General features: G+C 42.5%; 2 protein-coding genes across 5 annotated transcripts in view; one reads left to right on the top strand and one right to left on the bottom strand.

Annotated features, from left to right (window-relative positions):
* Positions 1–18,382, top strand: part of brsk2a (BR serine/threonine kinase 2a) — a 224,405-nt gene extending 206,023 nt beyond the window's left edge. Inside the window, exons 14-19 of one of the 3 annotated variants that reach the window (XM_066669032.1) lie at positions 2,932–3,139; positions 4,761–4,809; positions 7,302–7,425; positions 8,198–8,378; positions 9,993–10,082; positions 16,480–18,382. In XM_066669032.1, the coding sequence (XP_066525129.1) occupies positions 2,932–3,139; positions 4,761–4,809; positions 7,302–7,425; positions 8,198–8,378; positions 9,993–10,082; positions 16,480–16,502 (675 nt within the window). In that variant the 3' untranslated portion in view covers positions 16,503–18,382. The other 2 variants (XM_066669030.1, XM_066669031.1) reach the window with 2 other exon arrangements.
* A 475-nt stretch (positions 18,383–18,857) lies between these two features.
* abtb2b (ankyrin repeat and BTB (POZ) domain containing 2b) overlaps positions 18,858–27,282 on the bottom strand; it is a 46,627-nt gene continuing 38,202 nt past the window's right edge. For both annotated transcript variants that reach the window (XM_066668930.1, XM_066668929.1), the window contains exons 4-17: positions 26,221–26,373; positions 25,128–25,293; positions 24,536–24,625; positions 24,339–24,440; positions 24,022–24,118; positions 22,614–22,749; positions 21,526–21,791; positions 21,254–21,432; positions 20,959–21,064; positions 20,745–20,847; positions 20,496–20,586; positions 20,345–20,413; positions 19,995–20,108; positions 18,858–19,606 (exon numbers count right to left, since the gene is read on the bottom strand). In XM_066668930.1, the coding sequence (XP_066525027.1) occupies positions 19,403–19,606; positions 19,995–20,108; positions 20,345–20,413; positions 20,496–20,586; positions 20,745–20,847; positions 20,959–21,064; positions 21,254–21,432; positions 21,526–21,791; positions 22,614–22,749; positions 24,022–24,118; positions 24,339–24,440; positions 24,536–24,625; positions 25,128–25,293; positions 26,221–26,373 (1,876 nt within the window). In that variant the 3' untranslated portion in view covers positions 18,858–19,402. The remainder of the gene's footprint in view (positions 19,607–19,994; positions 20,109–20,344; positions 20,414–20,495; positions 20,587–20,744; positions 20,848–20,958; positions 21,065–21,253; positions 21,433–21,525; positions 21,792–22,613; positions 22,750–24,021; positions 24,119–24,338; positions 24,441–24,535; positions 24,626–25,127; positions 25,294–26,220; positions 26,374–27,282) is intronic.

Raw genomic sequence — 27,282 nt, forward strand, 5'->3', positions numbered from 1 at the left:
CTGGTCATTGTTTAATTCCATGAGCATCCCCTGATTTAATAAAGAACTGCTTTCCTAAGTCAGGTGCTGGACGGGGAATATAAATAACGGGTTTTCTTCAGAGAAGTTTGAATATTATTAATCTAACATGCACACACAATAACCCAGCGTAATGTTTATGCGTTCATTTGTATGTATTCTAATATAGGTTACATATAAATTACCATAAAAGGGATGCACTTTACACAGGATAAAATATAGCCATATAAATAACAGTGTGGCATTGTTGTTACACGAAACTGGGTCTGCATAAACAGTGTTTTCATGTTCAGCACATTAGGGCGGTCTGATTTAGGTCTAGAAGAAACAAAGTATTCACTACCTACAGCAGCAGTAGCCTGGAATTGCCTGCTTTGTTAAATGCTGTTTGTTGTATTACTTATTAACTGAAGCTTTTTTTTTCAGTCCAGTTATTAATGAATACGTTCATTTAAGCTCAGTTGCTAAATATTTCTATTGATGTTTAATTTGGAACAGTTTTTATATTAAATAGACCTAATGATTTAGCTTTAGTTCAGTCAAAAGGTGCATTATGCAGTTTTTATAATTTATTTCTGATCAAATTCACCAATGCACCTAAGAAAACAAAACGCTTAAAGATGGGGTAATCTTCCAATGCCAGGCTGTACAGTCCATTAAAAGTTAATGAAATGACTGATTTAGACAGGGCTATAATAACACAGACACCCTGCCATTAATCACATTAACACACCTCCTCATGTAAAACTAATCCCATCCAAATTATACATTAGTGGACACTTATACCACAGCCTTTGTGAAAGTGGATGTTGTTACACAGAAGCCGGGCACTGAGGTGAAGTCTCTGTTTAACACCGTGGTATTGTGTTTCTGTCTGAAATGTGATTATGTTTGTTGAGGGCCGTTTAAGCTTTATCACGGTGGTAAGATGTAAAGTTTATAAAGGAGAAAGAGTGTGTGCATGTGGAGCTCTGCTCTCATTTCGTAAAAATATGCTCCTTTAAGCCTTCCACTGTTCTGTCCTGAGCCCAGTGGAAATCCAGCTCAGAGAAGACTGTGGAAAATCCAGCTTGCACTCTGATTAGCAGAGGAGCTGGTGGCTAAACTTTTCTGGCTGACTCGTTTCCGAACACTCCCAGATTACAGCAGCCTTTGCCCAAAGCTCGGTGTGACACAGAAACCAGGGCTGATTTGAAAGAGAAATTGATTTTGGAAATCCAGTCTAAAAACTCTGCTTTTTGTGTCTTTATACACTGAAAAAGACAAGCGGGAAAGCCTCTGTGCAAAATCACAGAATAGTGCCCCTGGATCGGGGGGGTGTTTAAATTCTAGAGGAAGGCAATACATTTTTGTAGCTTAATGTATTAAAGGTTTAATTCATCCTTCTCCAACCTTCTGTGCTCAAATTTACATTTACTTTTATGACATTAGACAGATGTTTTAATTCACAGCAAAATGCAAATCTACGAATCGTATTACAGAAGTAGGCATGTAGTGTTTAGGAGGGTTGGCCAAAGACATGTTTTAATGTGGCGTGGTGTGCTTAACCCAGAGGAAACCCTGATTTTCTGTGAGGTAGTCTGTGCTGTTTGCAACTACACCAATCACAAAGGATATTGAAAAAAATATAGATAGATAATCCCTCACTTTGATAATATAAATATGCAGATTTTCAGTATCTTCAAACTTTACCTCTCACTTTTAACAACCACAGTGTCTAAAAGGCTTCCTCTTACTCTGGTTTACGCATCGTGCTCCTGCAAAGTCAAAAATAGAGAATTCTTGGTGTCAAAAGTTCATCGTCTCACTTGCTTGGGTGAGCTCATGAAGTAAATCACTTTACAGCTTGGTGCCTCACTATTAGGGTATTTTTGGCTCCAGAGCCAGACTGCAGACACTGCAGATTACATAACTTCTAAAGGGCTGTGGTGAGGATGCAAATGTGACACTGCTCTCAGTGCAAGGACACACACTCACACACACACACACACCTCAGCACGAGCGTCACCGTGTATAAACTCTGCTCCACTCTTGCCTGGCCCATGACCTTTCCACAGCTTCTCACCTTCATGACGATGACCAGCACTTTTGACCTTCTTTTTCACCATCTGCTGCTTCCTTTGAATGCCTTCAAGCCTAAACGCTTCTGTTCTTTCACTTTGTTCCATGGATGTTCTGTCACTGCTCCTGATTCTGCCTGTCTTGGCTAACTGCATGTTTGTTGTTTTTCTTTCTTTTCTTTCTGCATTACCTTGGCTTCTTGTTTTCTGATCGGCTTGTGATTGCTCCATTGTCTTTGCCCTTGATTGTGGCCTCGTTCTTGTGTTGATTCGTGGCTGTAAATCCGCTCCTTCTGCCGTTCCTTTGTGCATGTGTATTTGTTGCTATGTTCTGGTCAATGCCATCCCTTCCCCTCACAAATAGCCATCCCGAAAGTTCTGTGTACCACCCCAGGCGGCTGAATTTACCTTATCGCCCAACACTAGTCCCGTCAATTCCCCTGACCAGCCTCACGCCAAACAAATTGAGATTCACACGCCAACGCCAAACTCCCTGTCCCCAAACTCAGCCTCTGAGTCACTCCCAGGTCCTTTCCCTAAAACCCAGACTCTTCCAGCCAAGCCTAAAGTTTCAGATAAGCCCTTACACGCCACTAAGTCTAACCCATTACCAGAAACCGACCCCCCGCCTATTTCAGCCGCACGTTCAGAACCCTCCAGCCCATCCAAGCCACAGCCACCCATTATCCCTGGAAGTCCCCTAGTGCGCCGTGCAGCTCCCACCACCTTCATAGCTCACTCTCAGCTCTCAGTGCCCTTCAGACCAGTCACGCCTCTCACGCCCATCCGCCTACACCATTTCCACCCTGTACCCGGCTCTGACCACAGCACCAAATCTATCCCCATCATACAGGTGACCCCCCACCCCTCCCCCAGGGGCAGCCCTATCCCCACCCCCAAAGGGACGCCAGTCCACACCCCCAAGGACAGCCCGGCGGGCACCCCGACCCCAACGCCTCCACCCAGCCCCTCTATCGGAGGCATGCCCTGGAGGACACGACTCAACTCCATCAAGAACAGCTTCCTGGGCTCACCGCGCTTCCACCGCAGGAAACTGCAAGGTCAGAAACATCAGAGTGTTGTCATAGACCAATGTAATTGATTACAAACATAGTGTAGTCATTCTTAATCAGCACCACACCCATATTACGATTCAAGGTCTAAGCAGACTTCTCTATGAGAAAATGAAAAGTAGTGAGTATCACTCCTTTCATGTCGTGATGTAAACTGGGATTACTGTGTGAAATTCGTCTTCTGAAAGTCAGTGTATCTTTATTATTATGTCATCTAAATGAATAACTGGAGGCAGGGTAGTGTGACTGAGCACTTGCCGCCTTTTGAGCAACCTTTACTGAACCCTAGGAAGGGCACAGAGAAAAGGAAGCAAGGGAAGGAACAGGAATTTGGGCTTGCTGTGTAATAAGATGCAAAGACCCCCATCTTTGAATGGGTGAACCCTCAAAAAACACCATGTCTCAATATGCACCAAGCCCAAAGCAACATTTCCCCCTAAAATAACATGTAAACAACCGAAAGCTCCCCCATGCCCCTGCCAAAAAACACTGCTATTAACATATCTTTGCTCAGTGTGTTATTTAAGTTGGAGTAAGCTTGAGTTCAGTTATTTTAATGAAGAGTCCTAGGATCTATTTGTTTATCGCCTCTATTTCTCATAGAGAATCCATAGACCAATAGTTCCTAATACAGACATGACTTCAGTGAAAGTGCATGAGGCTACGAGGCTAATGTAGCTTGCAAGTAAATCAAGCTTATCTCCCAGTAAACACTGGGTAGACTGCTTAGTAAATTCATCATTGCTTCAAACCACACTGAGTTAAGAAATCTTTAATGATTTGATACATTACGACTCACTTCTCTACATATTCAGACCTCAGTATTGACGCTGTATGGTTATTAGCTTTGGAACGCAAGCATGTTGTTGAAAAAACAAACAGTTTTCTATACTGTCAAAGTCTGTTTGAGGGTACTTTAAAACTCAAACCGGTTTAAGACAAGCACATAGTTTTTGAAATATGCTAATTAGCAAAATATACGCTTCCATGACTACATTAGCCTCTTGGGTCCAGTGTAAAACCAAAGAAGAAAACTCGTCTTGGTTGATCAGTTACTTTTGGAGAAAGGGTCAAATTGTGTAAATTTGCTTCTTCCTAAAAGTATTCCTTTAATAATCACATGCTAGAAGCCCATTTCATTTCACAAAGCTGGGGCTTATGAGACATGAAATGAATGTAGGTTTATAAAATTAGCGGAATGATCCTCTTTATACAAGAGCGCAAGTGCTCACACTGGGGTTTTAGTTTAACGGCAGCTCTGGATCAGGATGTTTTGCGAGGCTCAGGCACTTGTTGTACAGTAATAAGAGAATGGACCATCAACAGGCTTATCTTTGGCAATGACACTGTCCGAAATGACATTTTTGTCTGCTGCCATGGTTACTGTTCTATTTGTGTGTAAAGTAGTTTGCATTAATAATGATAGCAAGCCTGCTTTGGCTCTAAAATACGGCATACATGTACAGCTCAGCATGAATCTCTGATGTCTGACAGCGTTCATATGTACACAGATAAAGAGAAGTAACTGAGTTGTCAATTGATCCATTATGTAGAGTATGAATGTAGCATAGACTGAATATGTAAGACGTCATTGCTTTATTCTCTACAGTTCCTACCCAAGAAGAGATGTCCAGCCTCACACCAGAGTCTTCCCCAGAGTGAGTGTCTCTCTCTCTTTCTCTCGCTCTCTCTCTCTCTTTCTTTCTCTCTCTCTCTCTCTCTCTCTCTCTCTCTCTCTCATGCTCTCTTTCTTTCTCTCTCTCTCTCTCTCTCTCTGTCTCTCTCTTTCTTTCTCTCTCTCTCTCTCTCTCTCTCTCTCTTTCTTTCTCTCTCTCTCTCTCTGTCTCTCGCTCTCTCTCTCGCTCTCTCTCTCGCTCTCTCTCTCTCCATCAATGCATTGTACTAATGGACATCAATGACAGGGTCATTTTTGAGACATATAACAAACTGTCTTTATGAACGTGACTTTACATAAACATACGCATACAAAAGAAAAACATACAGTAGTCTGTTATGACAGAGACCACCCTTCATTTGCTTTATTTATAGTCAGAATGGCTATCAAGTGTGAGTTATTCCATTTCAGGAATGTGCCAAACCTAGCATAAAAAGCACTCAGTCTCCAGACGTGTTTTGTAAAGGAGAAATTACTCATCTTCAGGAATAATCATCCATTGATGAAAAAAGCCTCTGTGCACTTTAAACCTGATTCTCACAGCTTCACACTGCCAGTAAACGTGGTTAAATATCATTGCGAGCAATGTCTGGCACAGCGTTCTGTCCTCTTTCGCACTCTCTCTCTCGCTCTCTCTGTCTTTATTGGAAGCTCGATCTTGTTCGCCCCCCACCATGACTCTTCTTACCAAACACACAGCGCACGAGGAAACAGTCAGAAAGTTTTCTCTCCCGCTGTGCACCTCCTCATCTCCGGCAGGACGACACTCTTTCCTTTTTTATCTTAGTTTTTTTTTTGTCTTCCCTAATGCATCAGGCTTCCACTGTAGCTGCCGGATAGAACTGCATCATCTCTGCTACTCTGCTCTCTGCCGCTGTCTCAAAAAATGCTTTCTTCTGCAAGCTAGCTGTTTGAAAAAGGACTAGTCTAATGCCTTTTCTCACACTAACTCTGAACAAGACAAATTCTTATTCAGATAGTGAGAAGTTTTATTAGATCAGCCTGCTTTCAATGTGAATTTGTGTATATTTAACTAAAGTCCTATTCCCAGGTCGTTAACCCTTACCATAAGATTAACCTGAACTATAACCCTAACAGCATTAAACCTAATCCTAAACTTAATCTAAGTTCCAAAAGATTAGTAATGACAGAATGTTCTCCTGGGTAGTGTTCTCCAACATTACAGGGAAATCGCATGGATTTAGTGAAATAGCACTACCTGTGCATACATACATAATCTCCCATAGTGAACGTACAGGGGTTGGACAATGAAACTGAAACACCTGTCATTGTAGTGTGGGAGGTTTCATGGCTAAATTGGAGCAGCCTGGTGGCCAATCTTCATTAACTGCACATTGCACCAGTAAGACCATGTGCATCCAATGGTTCAAACGGTGCTGTGTATCAGGATGACAATGCTCCAATACACACAGCAAGACTGGTGAAAGATTGGTTTGATGAACATGAAAGTGAAGTTGAACATCTCCCATGGCCTGCACAGGCACCAGATCTAAATATTATTGAGCCACTTTGGGGTGTTTTGGAGGAGCGAGTCAGGAAACGTTTTCCTCCACCAGCATCACGTAGTGACCTGGCCACTATCCTGCAAGAAGAATGGCTTAAAATCCCTCTGACCACTGTGCAGGACTTGTACATGTCATTCCCAAGACGAACTGATGCTGTATTGGCCGCAAAAGGGGGCCTTACACCATACTAATAAATTATTGTGGTCTAAAACCAGGTGTTTCAGTTTCATTGTCCAACCCCTGTAGAGTAACTATGATTTTGTAAGTCGTTTTCATTACCAAAATATGCAAATAAACATTAAATGCTTGGATGCTTAGGGTTTATTAAACGCTTTGGGTTTATTCCCATCCATTAATCTGACATGTGATAAATGTCCTTTTGAGTGTAAAATATCTGTTGTACCTCCACAGTCCAATGGTGAGAGGTTTTATACCCCTCTCACCAACATTTGTATTTGGGAAAGGTGACCCTAGGCTCATGTGTAGCTACTCCAGAACGTGCCACTACACTGGCAGTGCTTTTCTATGGAGATAGATGTTGTGGACCTTAAAGCACCAAATGCGTAACTACAACATACTGTATGTGCACTTATGTGAAATTACTACATAGTGCTATGTAGGCTGGTAAAATGCTTTATTAGGTCATACAAGACGTTAAGGTTTAGTCATAGTGGTTGGTGTAGTGTAGCGGGTACGCTGCAGACACATAAGCAGAAGACCAACGTTCAGTTCCCTGCTCTGGTACACACACCGCACTACACCTACGTGAGTCTCACCTACCTTAAAATTCGCTCTGCATAAGAGTCAGTTAAATGTAAATGTACAGCATGAACTGGGATGTAGGCTCCCTTGCAGTGTACAGTATACTCACTTATCACCACTGCTCTACCCAGCTCTGGCTCCCACTGTGAATCTGAATGTACATTTGTGTTTTGCTTTCTGCTTTCAGACTTGCCAAAAAGTCATGGTTCGGTAACTTTATCAACCTGGAGAAAGAGGAGCAGATCTTCGTGGTGATCAAGGACAAGCCTCTGAGCTCCATCAAAGCTGACATAGTGCAAGCCTTTCTGTCGGTAAGCAAAGCCTTTTTTTTCACCACAGCTCTGCTCTCATTCTGTCCCTGCTGTCTGCATCCTCTCTCTGCTGAATTTTCCCAGCAAAGCGCTATCAGATTGAGGGCCTGGGCCATCACAACAAACATGTTGATAGACTCAGTGTTTCAGCGTTTTGCCAACATGGTCGTGATTTATGTCGCAATTCAGTAAAATGCTAGGCCTCTGCGCTTTCAGTTTTTCCTCCCCAAGCGAGGCATTCATTGGAGGTCAATAGAAAATGAACCAAGAGCACTGATCATTAGCATATAGATGCTGTTGCAGTGAAAGGCTCTCGATGCGGAGGTGGCAGTAAATGTCCATGTAGCTCCGGTCTGACTGCTGCTGTTGAGATGCGCTTGTTAGCTTGTGAAAGCCACTTTTTCAGGGTCTACTGCAGGCTTTCTCCACTCTCAGGTGTGTGGAACATTCCTCAATAGAAAGCATGGCTTTTTTCAGGTACATGCAATTTCTTTTGGTTTGGTGCTTTCAAGTTGTATGTTTGGCACTGGGGTCTGTAGGGTGTATTTCTAAAGCTAGACTGTCCTCTTCTCTTCTCTTCTCTTCTCTTCTCTTCCCTTCCTTTGTCTTTTCTTCTCTCCTCTCCTCTCCTCTCCTCTTCTCTCCTCACTTTCCCTCCCCTCCACTCTCCTCCCCACCCCTCTCCTCCCCTCTCCTCTCCTGTCCTCTTCTCTCCACCACTCCCCTCCCTCCCCTCCCCTCTCCTCTTCTCTACCCTCCTCTCCTCTTTCAGATTCCGAGTCTCAGTCACAGTGTGATTTCTCAGACAAGTTTCCGAGCGGAGTACAAGTCCACAGCAGGTCCCACTGTCTTCCAGAAGCCAGTGAAGTTCCAGGTGGACATCACCTACACTGAGAGCAGCTCAGCCACCAAGGAGAATGGCATCTACTCCGTCACATTCACCCTGCTATCAGGTAACCATAGCAACCGCTGTACACATCGCATCCCCGGCCCCACGTATCACTAGCTTCATCCAATCACCAATGCTACGCCTTTGAATAACGTGATGGTCTCCCTCTGAGAAGCTGAACACCTTTTCCACCCTCCACAGGAGACCCCTTCCTAGGGTCCTGCCGCTTTTTAAACTCAAAAAGAGGAGGGAGCGCTTTCTTTAAAGTGCAGGTCATTCATAGCCTGCTGTTTCAGACATGACTTCTCTACAGGACGCCTTACTGGAACAGTTCCCATTTTACCCCTCCTAGAGAGAGATGGAGAGCGGGAGGGAGGGAAGGAGAAACTGGGGAAATAAACGAAAAACAGACCTTCAAAGAAAAAGAAGGAGCAATAGAGAGATACTACAGAGACCTATGAGTGAGTTTAGAGACGAGGTGAAATAAGGAGGTCTGTGTATACACAGAGAGAAGGAGAGATGAAGTGGGTACTTTTTTAAAAGGCCTCATGCTCTCCATCTCACTGTGCTGAAACAGGAAGTGTGTTAATATAAGCTCCACACTCTAATTATCACCGCTGCAAATTACATCAAGTTTCTGTCGCACTCTCACGGGCAATTACAAGCAGAGCCAAAAACAAAGGAAGCACCATTAGTCAGACCGTTCTCTTCCGAACACGTTATTTCACAAGCTAATGGATTATTATTGTTTCTCTTTTAAACATTATATCGAATATGACTTTTGAGTGTCTCCACAGGCAGGGGTTGTGATTTAACCTCATGGGCTGTGTACTCAGAGAGACGCTAATGGAAGATCAGGATACTTTACGGTCTTACAGTTGCTGCAGTTCTCAGTGCTATAAGTCAGGTTCAGAAAGACCAGCCCAGCTGAAAGCACATTTTATCACTGGGTTAACCCTTTATGTTATCGAGGATTGTATATGGGTCCATTTGCATTATTGGCTTTATGGTACTATTAGAATCATTCCTAGTAGTTACTGAGGAACACACTAGGACCCTACAGGAGTTTAAACACTGTGTTGTTGATAATATTAATGGGTTATTAGTTGGTATTTGCATTAACTATAATACTTTAGTTTAAAAGGACATGTGACACACTGATACAGAGTTAACATAAAAAGAGTAGGTAATTATTAGTTGGTAAATATTACTGCGTTATTAAGCACTTACTACTGTGATTATAAGAATTTTCCAGAGCACTTTTACTTGCCTAGAAGATATTAGTTTTTTGAATAGGGTAAGATCTGAAAATTGCAGTAATTAAAGGTCTCTTTACAGTGTTCAGTTTGTTTTAATGTTCAATATTTAGTTGTTTATATTTCCTGTAAGCTGCTAACATAGACCTATACAGCTATATAAAATCTCTAATAGCGATTGGTGCAATAAGGGTTAATTAAGGCATAAAAATGGGCTTGTAAAATGTGCAAAAATAAATAAGTAAACAAGCAAATGCCATTCTTTTTTCACTCTATTTAATATTTAAACATGCAGCTAATAAATTGTCGGCTTATTAAACCTTAATAAGAGCATTAACGGTGCTATAAAATGTCCTAGAAATTAATAACTGAGTCGGTAATAAGCCGGAAATTTAAGGGGTTTAAAGTTGATGTGGTTGCAGGTCCAAGCCGGCGCTTCAAGCGAGTGGTAGAGACGATCCAAACGCAGTTGTTAAGCACACACGACCAGCCGGGGGTCCAGCAGCTGGCCGGTGAGTAAAATCCCCCACCTCACGCACTCCTCTCCTCCCATCCTCTGTGTGCACGTACATCCCTTCTCCCTCGGCAATACACCGCTCCATAGCACGCCCCCGCACACCCCACAGACCCACTCCTGAGACCCCCACGTCGCTCACAGAGAGGGAGACAGCACCACTGCCCATGCTGCTCCACCACCATCAATTACCCCCCACCCCAACATGCATTGATCAGACTCTGCATGTACACGGAGTCAGAGAATAGCATATGGGTGAATGTAACGATCTCTGCATCTTTCATGGGAGCTTTTTTATTCCCATAATCCTCAGTAAAGCTGTAAGGTAATGACAATAACACAGAAATATTCGCTTCATTTGATGGGTTTATGAAATAAAAATGCCGCCCAGAAAAACAGGGTCCCAAAGAGCTGCCCTTACTTCTCCTTTGAGAAGAAGATTGAGCTGGAAAAGGGGAAAAGAAAGGAGAAAAGAAAGAGATGTGCCTTTGTCCCTCTTCTATGCATGTCTTTTTTCCTTCTGACTCACACACCATCTGCTACGAGCCTGTGCTTCACACCTCCTTGATAACAGCTCCCCCTACTGAGCCAAAACAGACCCTACAACACAGCTGTACATCGGCAGAACGAATAGTTACATCCTCCTGTACATCTACACTCACTGTCCATTCTCTCAGCTCCACTGATTACTCAGTAGCACTTTGTAGTCCTAAAATCAGGACTGTAGTCCATCTGTTGCTCTGCATACTTGTTAGTTCCACTCACATCCTCAGAGGACCACCACAGAGCAGGTATGGTTTCTCAGTGCTGCAGTGAAACTGACATGGACGTGGTGGTGTGTTAGTGTGTGTTGTACTAGTGAAAATGGATCAGACACAGCAGGTCCGCTGGAGTTTTTAAACACTGCTTTTTTTTTTTTGTCAGCTGGATATTTTTGGTTTGTGGACGTTTCTCAGACACTGAGGGCTTTAAAAACTGTATCAGCATTGTTGTGTCTGATCCACTCATACCAACACAACACACGCTATCACACCACCACCACATCACTGTCACTGCAGCCCTGAGAAATGCTCCTGTGCAGTCAGTGGAGCCGATAAAATGAACCGTGCTTGTTGAAACTAGTAGGTGATCATACCGTTATGGCTGAGTGTGTGAGCAGTGGAAGTCTGGTCCTGTAGAGTACATCACGGACCTTTAACATTGTTCACATCAAATGTTGTGAAGGGAATGGGATTCCCGGGCTGTAGGTCTCACCTGCTTCAGCTCTGTTGGAGCGTTAGAGAAGAGAAAACTCAAACCTCTGCAGATCCTGGGGGTCTCAGAGCTGAGATTGGGCACCACCAGCTCAGAGCTGAATAATCCTTTATCAAATCAATTAGGTAAAAACAAGATTCGACTGCTGTGGGGGTCTCAGAAGAGCAGGAACAGTGTGACTCAGGTGGGCTGCTGTGATGTCAGGGAGATTGGGAACATCAGGCTGGAGTGTATTCCCATCTTCACTCACAAGATGTGTCACACCTGCTGCACCCATCTCTCTGTTCTCTCTCTCTCTCTCTCTCTCTCCCTGTGACACACATGCTCTCACACCCATCACTGCCACTGCAATCTTCCTCTCTCCTCAGTGTGGAGCAGCTCAGAGTGTGCAGAATATAATATGAGCTTATACAGGTGTGTGCTCAGAGGAGATGTAGATGCTGCTCTGCCACACAAACAAATGTTTGACCTGTGTGTGTGTGTGTGTGTGTGTGTGTGTGCATATTGCATATACAAATCAAGACTCCAGATATCTCCAGAGATTTCATTAGTGTTGAGAAGTATATTGAAGTGGAGTGAGATTCCTCCTCTTTAATCAACAGTTGTAAAAATGAAAACCAATGATCCTTAATGAGCTGCAGATATTAAAAACATCTGTTCAGAATAATGTCATAGAGCAACAGCCCATTTCTTCCACTTCTGGATGATTAAGAGCTAAAATGATCATATAAATATACACTTATTCCTCTGTGTGTAATGGCAGGTATTCTAAAGCTTAACGCAGTTAGAGAGCTGTACCTCACACTGGGCATTTTCCTTATGTTTCTAATTACACTGCACACAAAGAAGCACTTTCCACATCTAACCTAATGTAATGAGTCAGGTAGAAAACAGCGCCATCCACAGGTTCAGGCGGCTGTTACCTTACTCTTTGTTATTGTTGTACGATCTATAAACATAACTGTTCTGATATAATATTTTGCTAAAGATGGTGGTCGTTCTCCCTCTCCCATAAATCCAGACAAGTCACAGTGCCCAGGAATAAAGGGAAAGATCTCAAAGTCAAAATGCGGTAAGATCTCTGTGACCTCACACAGTGTGTCCCCACTGAGCTCTTTAAAAGGAAATTCCAAACATACTCTGTGTTTATTAAATTTCCCAGTAAACAAGGAACGTCCTGGACGTTCAAAATAGGTCTAAAAGTAGTCTGTCCGTCAAGGACATATTTGGAACGTCAATGGACGTCCAAAATCCAGCTTAATAAGTTAGTTAAGTGGTGACCAATCGATAACGTCAGTGGACGTCCAAAATGCGTTTTAAACAAGTAATTTATTTCGGGACCAATTAATAACGTCAATGGACGTCCAAAATACGTCTAATAGTCGTCTTTTCATTGTCTGTGTTTGGACGTCTTTTCAACTTTCATTTTCAACCTCAAGAAAACGTTGATTAGACGGCAGTCATAACGTTATTTCAACGTTGAATCAACGGCTAAATGTTTACTGGGTAAATATGTATTTGGTCAGATTTGGTGAATCCGAGTAGAATCAAATCAGCTGTTTACACTTAAAACAGTTGAGCGGGTTGTATGCTCGGGGCAGATGTGTACGTAGTTTGTACACATTAGTTTCTCTGAGTAATAATGAGTGGAGATCATAGTGGTAGAAACCGGAGAATATTGAAACAGACTTCAAGAAGATGGAGTTTTGATCTTAATCTCAGTGTAAAAGCTTACAACTTCCAAGAACTTTGGAATTTTCCTTTAAATCCACAGCGCCTTTCACTTTCCCTTTAAGGAACACATCTCTTTAACAGCGCATGCTATAATTTAGCGCATAATAACAAACCACACATGTAAAAACTCACTGTTTATCTAGAGCTTGTTAAAGCACAGGATTGAGACTCAGATAATAACACAGTGCCTGTTTATGACCACCTGCTTTCTATCGTGTGTATGTGAAATAAGAAGTGATTTGTGCATGATTTGTTTTCACTTGTGTCGTAGTTTACTATTAAATCAAATTTAACGTGCATTTTTGCTTATGTGAAGTAAACTGAAGTGTTTTACAGCTTTGATGCAGGTGCCCTTCGCTGAAAAGAGAGAGATATTAGATTTTGCAGCTGGTTAAAGATAGCAGGGTAATATCATTAATAATTTTATGTTAATTATATGTTAATTGAAGGCACTATAGAGACTTTTAGCCAGAGCACATACAGGAATTATCTCACAGCTTTTTAATAGCTACAGAATCAGGACCAGCTGGTGTGTGTGTGTGTGTGAGTGTGTTTGGTTTGGTGGTATGTTTAGCCCTAATCCCGGTGGTACACTAGTGGAGCTGTTCTCGTTCGTGTATAAATTGCCTGAGGCTGCAGGCGAGTGGTTGTTGTTGAAGGCTGATTTCTAGGAGGATGACTTTAGACTCCCTCTGAGGCTCTGGAGGAGGGAAAGAGCTCCTGGATAAAGACAATATCCACCTGCTAACGTGCTGAGAGAGAAAACTGAGACGCACAGTTTACACTGTCAGACCAGTTTGGACGGTAATGCTACATTTTGGAGTACATTCAGTGTTCCAGTTAATGCCTTAAATAATGTTTAAACAGCAGAATACATTTTTAAAAATCATAAATATATTAATAAATTAAATACATTAATAAATCCAAAGTCAGAGGAGTCACTTTTCAGCCCCTCCCCACTCCCACAGGGGTAGGTCAGTGTGAGTTTGAGTGGCAACTGTTGAATGTGGAACCCCAGGAGAAAACATTTAAGTGAGAAAACGTTCTGTTTGAATGAATCTTAATGTAGAGCAGGACTTTGGAAAAAGAAGTGGTCAAACTGCTGAATTATTTAATGTGGAACGGAAAGTGTGAATGGGAAGCAGTGAGAACACTTGGTTTCGGTCTCTGTGTCATATTCTGAAGCACTATAGAGTAGTAATAGTTGCAGTTCTGAGTTTGCACTCTACAGTTAGTATTTAGGTTTATTCACTGCGCATAGACTTCTATTATACGCAATAAGGAATGGATTAGAGGCCTACTACAAGCTTTCCTGCCTGCTACGCCTGTGTGTGGCCCACATTTGTTGAACTTGGGTTAGCTGGGTTCAGGATGGTCATGGGCTCTGTGTCGGTTGGTATATAAGCTGTTATTGGGACATGAGTGGGTGTCTGTATGGGATAAACAGAGGCTGCTCACTAAGTCTGAATATATTTAACCAACACGGGCCCCCAGTGGGCTGTTTAATGTAGACAGATGTTTTTTCAGGTGGGCTGCCCATATTGGCCCTATGTTAACCCCCCGGAGGTCCCATCACTGACCCAGAGGACATCCATAGGTAGTGGCCAACATTTAGCTTTCGATGTTCAGCTTCAGTTTTCATGCCCATTCAGGGCAGAAGTATCTGAGAAGAGTCTGAGCTGCATTCTTAAATACGCATATTATTTTAAGCTGTGTTCACACCATAGGTAAAAGTGGCCCAAATCTGATTTAGATGTTTGTTTTCCTGTTCACACCTGTTCTATATAATGTGGTCTATATCTGACATCTGTCTGAACAGGTCACACTCCTAAACTGACCCTCGTGTAAAAGAACAATGCTTCAGACGCACAGACCAGAAGAAAAGGGCCGTCAGTTCCATCCAAAACACCCTTTTCTTTTTTCCAAATGAGTTCTATGTGGAACAACAAAGTTAAGATTAGTGTAAATAACTGATTCCAAAGTCAGGTGTGTGAATGTTTCTTTCACTTTGAGCCTTCATATTGACATCAACAATATAAAACTGATGAAGGAATACTAAGGAATACATTTTTTCATGTTTGTTTTTTAAAACGGGTTAATAGCAATTTCTATGAGTTTTAATTTCTAGTAAATGAATCTGGATTAAGAAGTTTCACAGGTTTTTCATTTCCAAATATTCCACGGTGGCGCAGCAGGTAGTGTCGCAGTCACACAGCTCCAGGGACCTGGAGGTTGTGGGTTCGATTCCCGCTCCGGGAGACTGTCTGTGAGGAGTTGGTGTGTTCTCCCTGTGTCTGCGTGGGTTTCCTCCGGGTGCTCCGGTTTCCTCCCACAGTCCAAAACACACGTTGGTAGGTGGATTGGCGACTCAAAAAGTGTCCGTAGGTGTGAGTGTGTCTGTGTTGCCCTGTGAAGGACTGGCGCCCCCTCCAGGGTGTGTTCCCACCTTGCGCCCAGTGATTCCAGGTAGGCTCTGGACCCACCGCGACCCTGAACTGGATAAGGGTTACAGATAATGAATGAATGAATGAATGAACATAAAAATCCACGGGTTGGTGTAAAAGTTACATGAATTTAGATGTGGCTGATCAGACAGAGTCGCTTTGACAGATTGGATACGGATCGGATATCAGTACCACATATAAAAATGCCCCAAATCAGACGTAAAAGTCGATCCACACTGGATTTGCAGCACTTTGATCTACCGCGTGAACGTAGGCCTAGTGTGTAATGAAAATGCCATTGTTTGGCAGAAGACGTGCCTCTGAGTGCTCTTCATCTCCATCTGGCCCTCTCCCCCTCTCTCTTCTCTCCTCTCCCTCATTCTGTGGCCACTTCTCCTTGCGTGAACCCCATTATTCATTTGTTTGTTTGTGTTCTCTCTCTTTCTTTCTCTGTTTTTTCCTTTTTTTTCTTCTTCCCGTCTGTGTACCTAGGCAGCCCATTGAGTAACTTCTTTGACGTAATTAAACAACTTTTTTCAGACGAGAAGAACGGCCAGGTGCCCCACCCACCTGGCCCACCCCACAGACCCCCGCCTAACGTCCGACGGCACGAGCCCGACTCTAGTGACTCTAAGTGCCCAGCGGGCAGTGCCAGGGACAGTCCCAGGATGGTGGCCTCTGTTGGAACACAGGAGCAGCCCTAGAGAAGATGTTCCAGTGTAGACATGTAGAGATAATTCCTTAGATAAGACCTTAATCATCCCTGTCCTGTAGAGTTCTGTATGAAGGAGTGACTGTAAAAATACACACGAAGAGGAGGTGTACAGATTATAGCACATCCATCCTCCCCCCCCCCCATTTGCCCACAACCCCTGCCGTTGTCATTTGTAGCCATTATTTTTCATGTCTATTCTTCCGTCTCCCCCATTTCTTTCCTCACCTCTGACTTGTTTCTGCTGCCAGGAATTATCCAGAAAAGCTATTAACATCCCCACCCTCCACTCCCCTGCTCCACCTGCGCCTGCACTGACCCACACACTCCGGCAGAGGGCGCCATTCGACGTGAACCATTTTCCCGTGGAAACCAGATGCCTCAGCCTTGCTCATCCTCCCTCTCACCAAATGCCTCTGTGCTCCTTGAGGAAAACCCACACACACCCAACCAACACACACACACACTCTCTTCTCCCACCCATCTACCCATCCCCAGCGTCCTGAACTGAGACACACAGACACACACGAAGAACTTTGAGAGAAGCCTTCATTCACACACACACACAACTCTGGGATTTACTCAAAAACAAACATCAGAAGAGTCAGCAATGGGGAGAAAAGACATTACGGATTGTCTCAAGGGGATGGAAAATCTTCAGATTGTATTGTGTCGTTTTATTATTTTTTTCAGTGTTTCAATGACTTTCTGTTCAATGGTCTGGGTCCATTCTGTGTAAAAGCACTGCTGCAAAAGGACTGAGCTGCTTATCCCAGTGCGGGGCGGGGTAGGGTGGGGCTAGTATGGTCAAGGACTAATGTAGAGGTCCCTGAGATTCTGATGAATGATTTAATGATTTGTTCTGTTGTACAGATCAATACACTTCCTATGTATAACAAACTGTCTAGATGTGATACTAATGTTTAGTTCCGTTGTAGATGCAGATTTAAATCTTGTGCTGCTGCATATGACTTTATTTTTCCCTGCATTTTCTTGTTCATGGATGATTTGATTTGATTTGTTCCCCCCATTTGATCTTATTTCAAAGATTTAGCTAGAGCTCCACCATCATCCCGCTTGTTTGATGTTTCATATCTCACGTTGATGACCAGCAGTAGAACAGAGGACAAGAAATGTTTATTCCATCCCTGGATATTTTTGTATTTTCTTTTCCTTATTTATTCACATCTGATCAGATCTGTACCCTAATTTATCATCAGATTATGTAAATGGGAGAGACTTTAGATTAATTGAATGTTATTTATGGACATCTTTGAGTGCTTGTACTTGGGGCGGAGAAGAAGAACTTTCTAATGTCTCGAGTTAAGAGAATTATGTGGACATTGACGATATTTCTTTCTTTCCTAGCTTTGAATGAGAAAAAAAAACAATTGTAGTATATGTTTAAAAATGGTAATTTAACAGTTATTTAAGAATGTAGTCTAGGCTCTTTTGGGAAGGGAATGAGCTTCTTCTTTATATTTGTCAGTTTCATTGTGCGTGTACAATGGATTGAGACATACAGAGCTCCTCTTTGAATCAGTTCTCCTGTAAATAGACTGATCTCACCTTCTTCTGACGTGAAGCGGGTGGGCGTTCCTGCTCTTTGCTTTTAACTTGTATTATTGCTGTGTGCATGCCAGACATTGGCTTTCCTTTGCATGGCGCTAGTGTAACTGTTGAAGCCCTTCCCCTCTCCGCTTCCCCTGTGTTACTAGAGGGGGAAAAAAATATGATCTCTTAATACCCCCTCATTTTTCTCTGTTCTCCTAGCCACTATTTTTCTGTCCCCCTCCCTTTCCCCGTCCTTTAGTGCACTGAGTTCTGAAACGCCTTCTCTTGTCTGTACCACGTACCTCTCTCTACAAAGGACACAAACCCCGCCCATATCGCCATTCCCTAATTTACAGACCCAGTACGACTTACTTTGACAAAAACAAAAATGAAGCAATACCCGTTGTTAACCATCTTATTTTCTACAGTAGAGTACAAGTGAACACGTGACTCCCGATGCTGAGTGAGATGAACAATAACTTTGGCCACGCAGAGCAGGAACAAACCATGAAGCTGTAAACCCCCTTGTAACATAACTGTGAGCAATTTCAGAGCGGAAAAAGAAAGAAAAGAATAATAAAAAATAAAAAAAACAAACAAAAAAACAAAACAATAAACTCATTCACTTACTAGGAATGTGTGGAGCCTTCTGTCTGAGTTTACACTGTGCATGAATGCTTTTTTTCAACACCACATTTCTTTCTGTGTTCCTATTGACTGATAAGTGTGAATGAAATGTGACTCCACTGCTCTGGCTACGGTAAGATACTGCGTGTGTTTGTTAGGCTCCCACTCACTGTACAGTGAATAATTTATCCAAACCCACCAGGACCCAACTGTTCACACTGGGCTGGGTGTGGACTGGAGGTTCTCGAGCTCTTTTTGGGGTTCTACTGCACATCATTGTTCACTGGAGCAACAGTGTCATGGTTTAAGTCGATGACACCCTGGATTCTCCAAACAGCACCATCTCAGTGCCAGCAGGTGGTGCTAGAGAGACACAACAGGTCTGTATTTCATTCACCAAAATAACCTTGAAGGAAGTTGGTTTTAATGATTAAAAAGCACTGGTATTATATTATTTTATTTGGCATAAAGCACAATAAAAAGGGAATTTAAATAATCTCACATTATTTTTAAATAGAAAATGTCCATTCCTTTTTCAAATACATATTTTTTTTGTAATTTAGCTTATAAAAATTCCTTTTTCTCCACGGCATCCTGCGTGACTCCTACCATATGGACTCTTTAAAAAAAGGGACGCTTGTGAAAGTTTAGCGGGAAAGCTGTTCCTCGGACTCACTCTAAAGTTTCTACATAGCTGCAGCTACAGGAATGCCACTGCATTCAGTACATGTATTTTACACACTTGCTTTGTCCATTGTTGCAAACTCCCAATGCATGAATCGGTTGTCATTATTTCATTATTATTATAATTATTATGACTTTCACAGCCAGCTTTCTTGTGTCCAGCTGTGTTCTGTTCACTTCCACAGTTCCAGTTTTGTCTGCTCACTTTACACTTCTCTTCATCTCCCATTGTCTTTTTGATCATTGTCCTTTCCGTCATTGTCCACCTCCACCTTTGCTCTTGCGTCTCGGTCCTTCCTCTGTTTCTGTTCACACATGGGACGTGATGTGGAGTGAGCGGAGTCTGCAGGTTAGTGTATCCTCCAGTTCCTCCAGCAGCAGGTCTTTTCCTGTACTTGAATGTGTGGAAGGTCCACAGATTAGCCCCCGGAAGCTCTCTCTCTCCAGCAGTGCTCCCATGTTCTGTAGAAAGTAGCCCTCACAGCATGCACTCAGCTCTGCTGCCCCATGAACCTGAAATGGACAGGTTTGCACATGTGATTCACATTGATAGTAGAAGATATTAAACATCGCTTGGAATAAACTCCTGTCACTTTGAATTTACAAGTGTACATCACGGTTTAAGGCTTTCAGGCTTTTCACTAAGATACTACTAGTGTGTACATCTTTTCCTGAAGCAGCAGAAATATTCAACAATGTACAACAGTGAAGCCAAAAGAACACACGTGAACAGGTGATGAGATTATAAATACGTTTCTCACGTGGCAATAGTCTTTTATATTTCTCTGATTAGAAAAGAATGGTTAAACAAGTAGAAACAGCTATTCACACTGTGCTAACCTCCAGAATCCCCTGCCCTATTCACCCTGGCTGTATTTTAAACATGAACGGTGGTGTTTACCTTGGCCGTGATGTAAATACTGACTGCGTTGTCCAGGTCAATGCTCTGAGCACACAGCTGTTCACATTGCCGCTGCAGTCCTGTCAACTGAAACAAGCTGGCCACCGACAGGAGCTAGAAGAGAACAGAACTCAGTTACTTTAACATACACTGCACTTATCATCAACACTCAACAACACAACAACAGTTTTGCTACATTTCAAATCGTGTCAAAAATGTAAAAGTTTTTGTACTCATCATAACATTTAAATACATGAAAAGCGCGAAATAACATTGTTTATATTTTTGCTAGATGTCAGTGAGTACCCTTGGTTAGATCCTTACTGCAGTACAAGCTGTTCTGGCCTTACCTCCAGCAGCTCTTGTACAGTAAGCTTCAGAGATTCTGTGCCCCCACTGTACAGATATGACATCATCACCTAGGGATACAACAAAATGTGAAAAGGATTAACACAAGGTCTTACAACACAAAGTCAAACAGGAAAAAGAAGCTGACTGTACCTTAAAAATGTTGTATTTCACATCGCCGATCTCAATATCCTTGCAGTGCTGAGAGTTACTGGAACTGCCGGAGCCTAGTAGGGACTTGAACCTGATTGGATAGAGAGAGCGCACGTTCACGTACCTGATTCTAACAGCGTTACTGTTGGACGTCTCATCAGATTTTTTAAATTCAGCACCCAATGCAGCAGTCATTATGTCTATTCGCATCATCTGTGATCTCCCTATTCATTTGGAGGTATCCCTTACCTCTCAGATGCTGTCATCAACAGGACCCTGTGAGCATAAAATGGCCTCCCCTCCACAAGGAATGTCACATCAGACATCTCCTGGTTATTCAGGAAATGAGGGTCTGTAAATGGAAACAGAAAGACTGATTAGTTCGAGGTTAAATGTATGTTGTTGCTATGGACAAACACACAACACCACTCCATAACGTCAGAATTAGATATCATTTATTTACCAAGCTGTGCTGAAAGTGTGGACTTCATCTCTGCGATGGGAGGAATAGGAGCAGGTCCATAGCAGTGACTGAAGATAGATCCTAACTGCTGGATTATAGCTTCATTCTGTGTACCGAAGACATACAGAACAAACATCACTACCAATTCCAAGTCCAGGTAAGACTATTCATAGTCTATATTATTTTTTTTTTTTCTGTGTGAAAATACAGTGTTACAGATATATATATATATATATATATATATATATATATATATATATATATATATATATATATATATATAAAACGCCTGTACCTTGCTGCTCTTAAGAATGTTGAACATGAGCGGCAGTCCGACAGAGAGCAGCTCCTCGCTGTAATCCTCCTCCTTGATTGAAGTGAAGTCTCGCAGGAGAGAAAGTGTGACACTGGCTCTGGACTGCAGCTGTGCACTACGCAGAGACTCCAGCCACACATGCAGCTTCCAGGCCACTCCTGCAGGAGGCAGAAGAGAGTCACTTTAACTGTTCTGTGTTCAAAAAAAAAAACCTCTTAAGCGATTTGCATTCCCACATATGGCAGACATACCCAGAGACCGGAGCTCCATGGTGACGTCCAGGTAGCCATGCTCTGCGCTGTAGAAGGAGGCCTCTTGGAGGGCCTTCATACGAGCCTTGCAGATGCGGGGCTGTCCACTCTCAGAAGACAAGCTGGGGTTTGGAGAGGGTGGGATATCTCCATTCCTGCTGTGTCCACCCACCTCCCCATCTACACCCTCCGCTAAAATCTCCTCCAGAGAGAGCACATCCTCTTTCACATGCTGTGGCTGAGAGAGGAGTTTCCTCAGTACATTCCTACAACCAGAAAAGGGAAATTAGGTTAATGATATGTAAGTGATAGTAGTGAAATACTACAGTTCAGTTCAACAGTTCTAACAAACATAGCTTCACAATCATTTGCAGGTCTAGGTTGTTTAAATCTAATATGAGGAACTGCAATAAATTACAGCTGCAGTAATTGACTTAGCAGTCATCTTTGTATGTATACAGCAATATTACAGCATTTCTGATGTTAGTAATATTTAACGGATGAACAACATATAAATACATACACGATGGTCACTGGATTAGGAACACCTGTATCTGACCACATGGGAGCACTTTGCACACATTCTTATCCCCATTTCACCCTGACACTAACCCAAATCATACCTGCTGTGTAGGGGTCCTTACCATTGAAAGGGGGGCTCACAAATACGCAGGGCAATGGATAGACCACAGTCTGTAATTACAGACATACGAAGTGCTCCTGTAAGGTCAGTGGAGCTGATAACATAGACAATGAGTGTAGATGCAAGGTCGGTGTAGATACAGTGGGAGTGTGTGTTGTCTTGACATCTTGTATTCACTTCAGCAGGCATGAGAGCGAACAGAATATTGTGGTCGAGATGTCAGCTCCAGAATCTCATATAGTGTGACAGGCAGTAAACGTATTAAACTACTGTTATCACACAGAGAATAGCAGGCTTTGAACAAGTGTGAATAAATCTGCTCCTTTTGTGTACATTGATGAGGAACATGTGTGACTAAGTCATCAGTAGGGGTAAGTGTGTACACTCATTTTGTCATCTACATAGACTAACTGGCTATAAATGCGTAGGAGGGGGATGTGTGTACCTATGGCCATGTGCAGCAGCATGACTAAAGCAGTTCATGTCCTCGTAGAGGGATGTTGTAAGAATGTTTCCTTCATGGGCTCTCAGCAAGGGGTCAGCACCCCGGGCCAACAACAGACTCACCATCTCGTAATTCCCTGTAGGAGAGATAGAGATAGGGGGGGGGGAAGCGGAATGTGGAGAAAAGCACAAGGAGTGAGAAAATGTGGCAGAGACAGAGAAACGATACTGTAACATATAGTAAGATAAAAAAAACAGCAGAGACGTTTAAATTTCTAATCACTGGTTAGTAGTGATGTGTGCTCCAGTGGTTCTCTCATTCAGCTATGTGTGGCCTCTCTGAAATGCCAACATGGAATGCCAGGCAAACACTTAAAAAAGTTAAACCAACCACAAACCTCCTTACCGCACCCTCCAAAAACACGCCCTGAACACATGCAGCGACACACAGTACACACTCCCAGACAAAAAAACACGTTCTTGACCCAATTCAGTCAGTCCTCATTGGTTAATTCGTTGTAGCTGGCTATGGGCTGTCATCAGAAGCCTATTTTAGGTCTGCCAACAGTGGAAGGCAGGGTGCAAGCTTCAGTGTGGAGCGCAAGTGCCAGAATGGCAGAGAGAGAAAGGTGTACGAAGGCCTCAGGGCAGTGTGTAATTGTTTTCCCACTGCTTTTCCAGCTTCTCTGGCACAGACAGATGAAGGCCCCTGCTGAATTTGCTGCACTGTGATTGGTCAGTAGTACGTGTGCCTGTTTGAGTTTTCTTTGAGAGCTTGGCCATGAAAGTTAACCGTTTTTATACTTCATTATATAATGTGGGGGAGTCTTAAACTAAAGCCTTTTTAGTCCTGAATTATAGCAATGGCATATCTCACAGTGTTAAGGCTACTTTTCATACAGTACCAATGTGGTGATTTATCATCAGTGTTTATCATCGCTATCTATGAGTTAAATGTAATCTGTGGATTATATCTCATGTGTGAATTCTTCACAGGTGGAGTGTGAGTAAACTCAATACAGAGCCCGGGCTAAATACAAGTTTCTTTTGGCTGTTCCCTATACCTTTCCTTATCGTTATGTATAAACAGTGGTTTGTTGATTGCTGCTTTCCTTTAGGTTCACTTTGGTCCATACATTCTGCACTTAACTACATGTGATTTATAGTTTTTAAATACCTTCGGTACTTTGGTTTGCCTGCTTAATATGTCTGTAGGACAATGTGTGTCAAGATTTGATAGATTTTGGTTTGCCTGCTTAATATGTCTGTAGGACAATGTGTGTCAAGATTTGATAGATAGATAGATAGATAGATAGATAGATAGATAGATAGATAGATAAAAACAGCTTCTGTAAGAGGTTTTCGGAATTACTTTTGGCAAAGAGTTATGAAGGGATCCTGGTACCCACCTGCTGCCGAAGCCAGCTGAAGCGGGGTATCTGCACAGCTCTCTTGCCCATAACGCACTGCTGCTCCCTCCACGCTTGCACCAGCATCCAGGAGGAGCTGAAAATACAAATCTTAAGCTTAGAGAGCTACACACATTATACAAACACACTAATACTGGAAAAAATAATTAAAAATAAAATAAATGCAAATTGTACACTAAACTGACCAGCTGCAGAAAATATAAGTCATAACATGAACATAACACGATAAACATGAAAACATACTGTGTGATCAACAACAACAAATATTATCCTTATTCTATCCATCCTGAGCTTACCTGCACCACAGAGATGTGTCCGTGCAGAACTGCAAATGTCAGCGCCACCCAGTGGCGACTGTCAGGGTGGACAGAAGGGTGTTTAGGGGAGCAAATTGGCACCTAGGTGGAAGGGACATGAAGCTTTAGGTTTCAGTCTTCATAAAGCAGCATGACTCTGTCTCAGCCAGCAGCTGGAATGGATGGTCTAAACTTACTGCTATGTCCAGATTGGCTCCAGCATCAATCAACATCTGGACCAAAGCCTCGTCTCCAGCCGCGCAGGCATACATCAGCGGGGTCATGCCCTAGATCACACAAACACACACAGTTGGAGAAAGAGAACACTAAGAAATCTGGCTAGAATTAAATCAATAGTGGTTTGGAGTTTTATGACCTCTTACAGCATCCCGTAAGCTTAAAATATTTCTCAAAACAAACTCTGATAAATGAGTTGCATACAGTAAATGATGTATTTGGGTGTGGGATTAGTGCTATTTAGCCATTAGTCATTACAGATTAAATTAGTAATAAAATAACATAGTGATAAGTCTGGGGATTAATGAAGACATCAGAGTTTGTTTTATTAAAAAAAAATCCAAACAAAAAGAGCTTAACTAAACACTGGGACAGAACAATAGTTGAGAAAAGATAAGCAAGAATGTTGGGGTGTAGGAGAATTTAAAATCAACGTCATGTATATGACCAGCCAATCATAGCAGGTTTTCTTGTTTATTTTATAACAAAGTAATTGAGCTTAATCAGGAAAAGCAATTACCTAGTTTTATCATTGTAAGACGTGTGTAATACCTGATCGTCCATGCTGTTGACCCCATCTGGCCCCAGCAAGTCAATAGCCTGTCCTATCAGATCGGTCCGGCCACAGTTAAGCATTCGAAAGCCCAGGTCCAGCTGGAACTTATCAGTGGCAGCCTTGGCATCCAGCCTTCTGAAGGAACTAAAACAGCACTCTGGCCTAGAGAGAGAGAGAGAGAGAGAGAGAGATGTAGATTTTGGGAGCAAAGTTAGAAAAAGATAAAATGAGTGAGAAAATATGAGGGTTAGAGAACAAATAATGACAACTAAAAGCAAGATAAACTGGAAGAAAGGCGTTAAGGAATGGAAGCCGGTTTATGATGATTCCATGGGAGGAGTGGTGTACTTTTCCCTGAAAAGTTACAAATCATAAAGAATTGGGCCAAGGTTCTGACCTCAGTCTGTGGGCTAAAGCACTGGGTGGGAGCATCTAATAAAGTCTGAGGGCTTTGCAGATGGCCTTTGGCCACTTCTGATACAGTAATGCAGTAAAAATTAATGGATGTGAATGCAGTGAGGTCATATGTTACTATTTACCCACATAGCCCTTTAAACATGTGGAAAACTGTGATGGATTTTAATATAACTCATTGCATTTTCATACAGCGGTAATAAAAGAAAAGGTCAAAGGCCATTTTAAAGACCATAAAACAAGAGTATATTTTACTGGGCCTGTAGAAATGCCATCCTGCACATTTCTAACTGACCTGATCCATTTGACCAATATACCAAGATACTGAAAAAATAGTGTCTGGAACAGAAAATCCAAGCAGATGTTTTGAGCATCAACACATTTCAAGAACTGGCAAAACGTATTTATTCGTAATTTAGACCTCCTAAACACTGACACAGACAATCACCAGACTGAGCTTTATGTGGTGGCTTCCCATAAAGGTTTAGGCCTAGTACAGCACTATATCCTCCTTTCAGTGGAAAATCACAATTCAAAATGCTGTGTAGTCCACCTTATTTGAGTCTGTGTATAGAGTCATATCTCCAGAACTGGATAACTTTCATAAAGTAATATTACTATACATGCAGTTAGAAGTGAAAATCATTATGAGGAAGAATTGTTGGAGATTCTTACTTCAATAGCCGGGGTTCACAGTCCAGCCCGGGAAGAAGCTGCCTTGCTGTCTGTCGGACATCATCACTGTCCACCACTAGGCCGCGGCGGTGCTCAGCGTGGACAATGGCCACCCGCATCCACTCCATGAGGGGTGGCAGCAGAAGGAAAGGTCTATAGAGTAGACACAAGAAAAACACCCAGGTAAATCACAGTATGAATCAGAATAGTTTCTTATTGGTTAAATAACACATCTCAGCAAAGTTGTCTTGGCAGTAGTTCTGAATGAGCCATACATAACATCCTCCAGGTATTGTGTTATAATTGTGATATTCTATATTAACCCTACTGTAAACATGTAGAGTGCCTCTCTGTAGAGCATATACAGACATATACACGTTCACAGAGCAGCATGGAACAGAATGATTGCTTATCTATTATGTGAATTGGAAATTAGAATGAGAAGAACTGACACTTCAATTCCACATATAACCTGTCTATGGGAGTGGGGACACATACACAAACACATACACACAGCTGGACTTTAGCCACAGCCCATGGGAAGCAGCTGGGCTTCAGGTACCTTGCTCAAGGGCATTTCAGCTGCGAATGTTGAGGGAGGAGAAAGTGCTGCTACTTCACTCCCCCTACCCCCATTTTCTCTGGCCGATCCAGGGGATTGAACTAGCAGCCTTGCAGTCGTAAGCCCACTCCTCTCACATTTAAGCCACAGCTGCACCCATTTTAAATTATTTATTGCTCCTTTGGGTATAGTAGCACATAGGCTAAAGTAACAGGAAAGTAATAAATAGACAGGAACTTTAAATTTAAGTTTGGACACAGTGCTGTTCAAGCAAGTGATACATCCCTGATTTGTGTCCTTACATTAAGGTCTACTGTAAAATGTTATGAGTTCTGAGAGATTCAAGGAGAGCAACTGTAAAAATGTTTGGTGGGATACTTGCACACATCCCCTTAGTGCAAAACTCAGCTTAGTGTAAAGTGAAACAGCAGAGCAGAGTTTCAAACAGGGTTTCTTTGCGTTCTGCAGGATGGGCTGTGTCTTTCAGCACCCTGTCACAT

Source organism: Hoplias malabaricus, chromosome 4, assembly GCF_029633855.1.
Source record: "Hoplias malabaricus isolate fHopMal1 chromosome 4, fHopMal1.hap1, whole genome shotgun sequence".
Classification (NCBI taxonomy): Eukaryota; Metazoa; Chordata; class Actinopteri; order Characiformes; family Erythrinidae; genus Hoplias; species Hoplias malabaricus.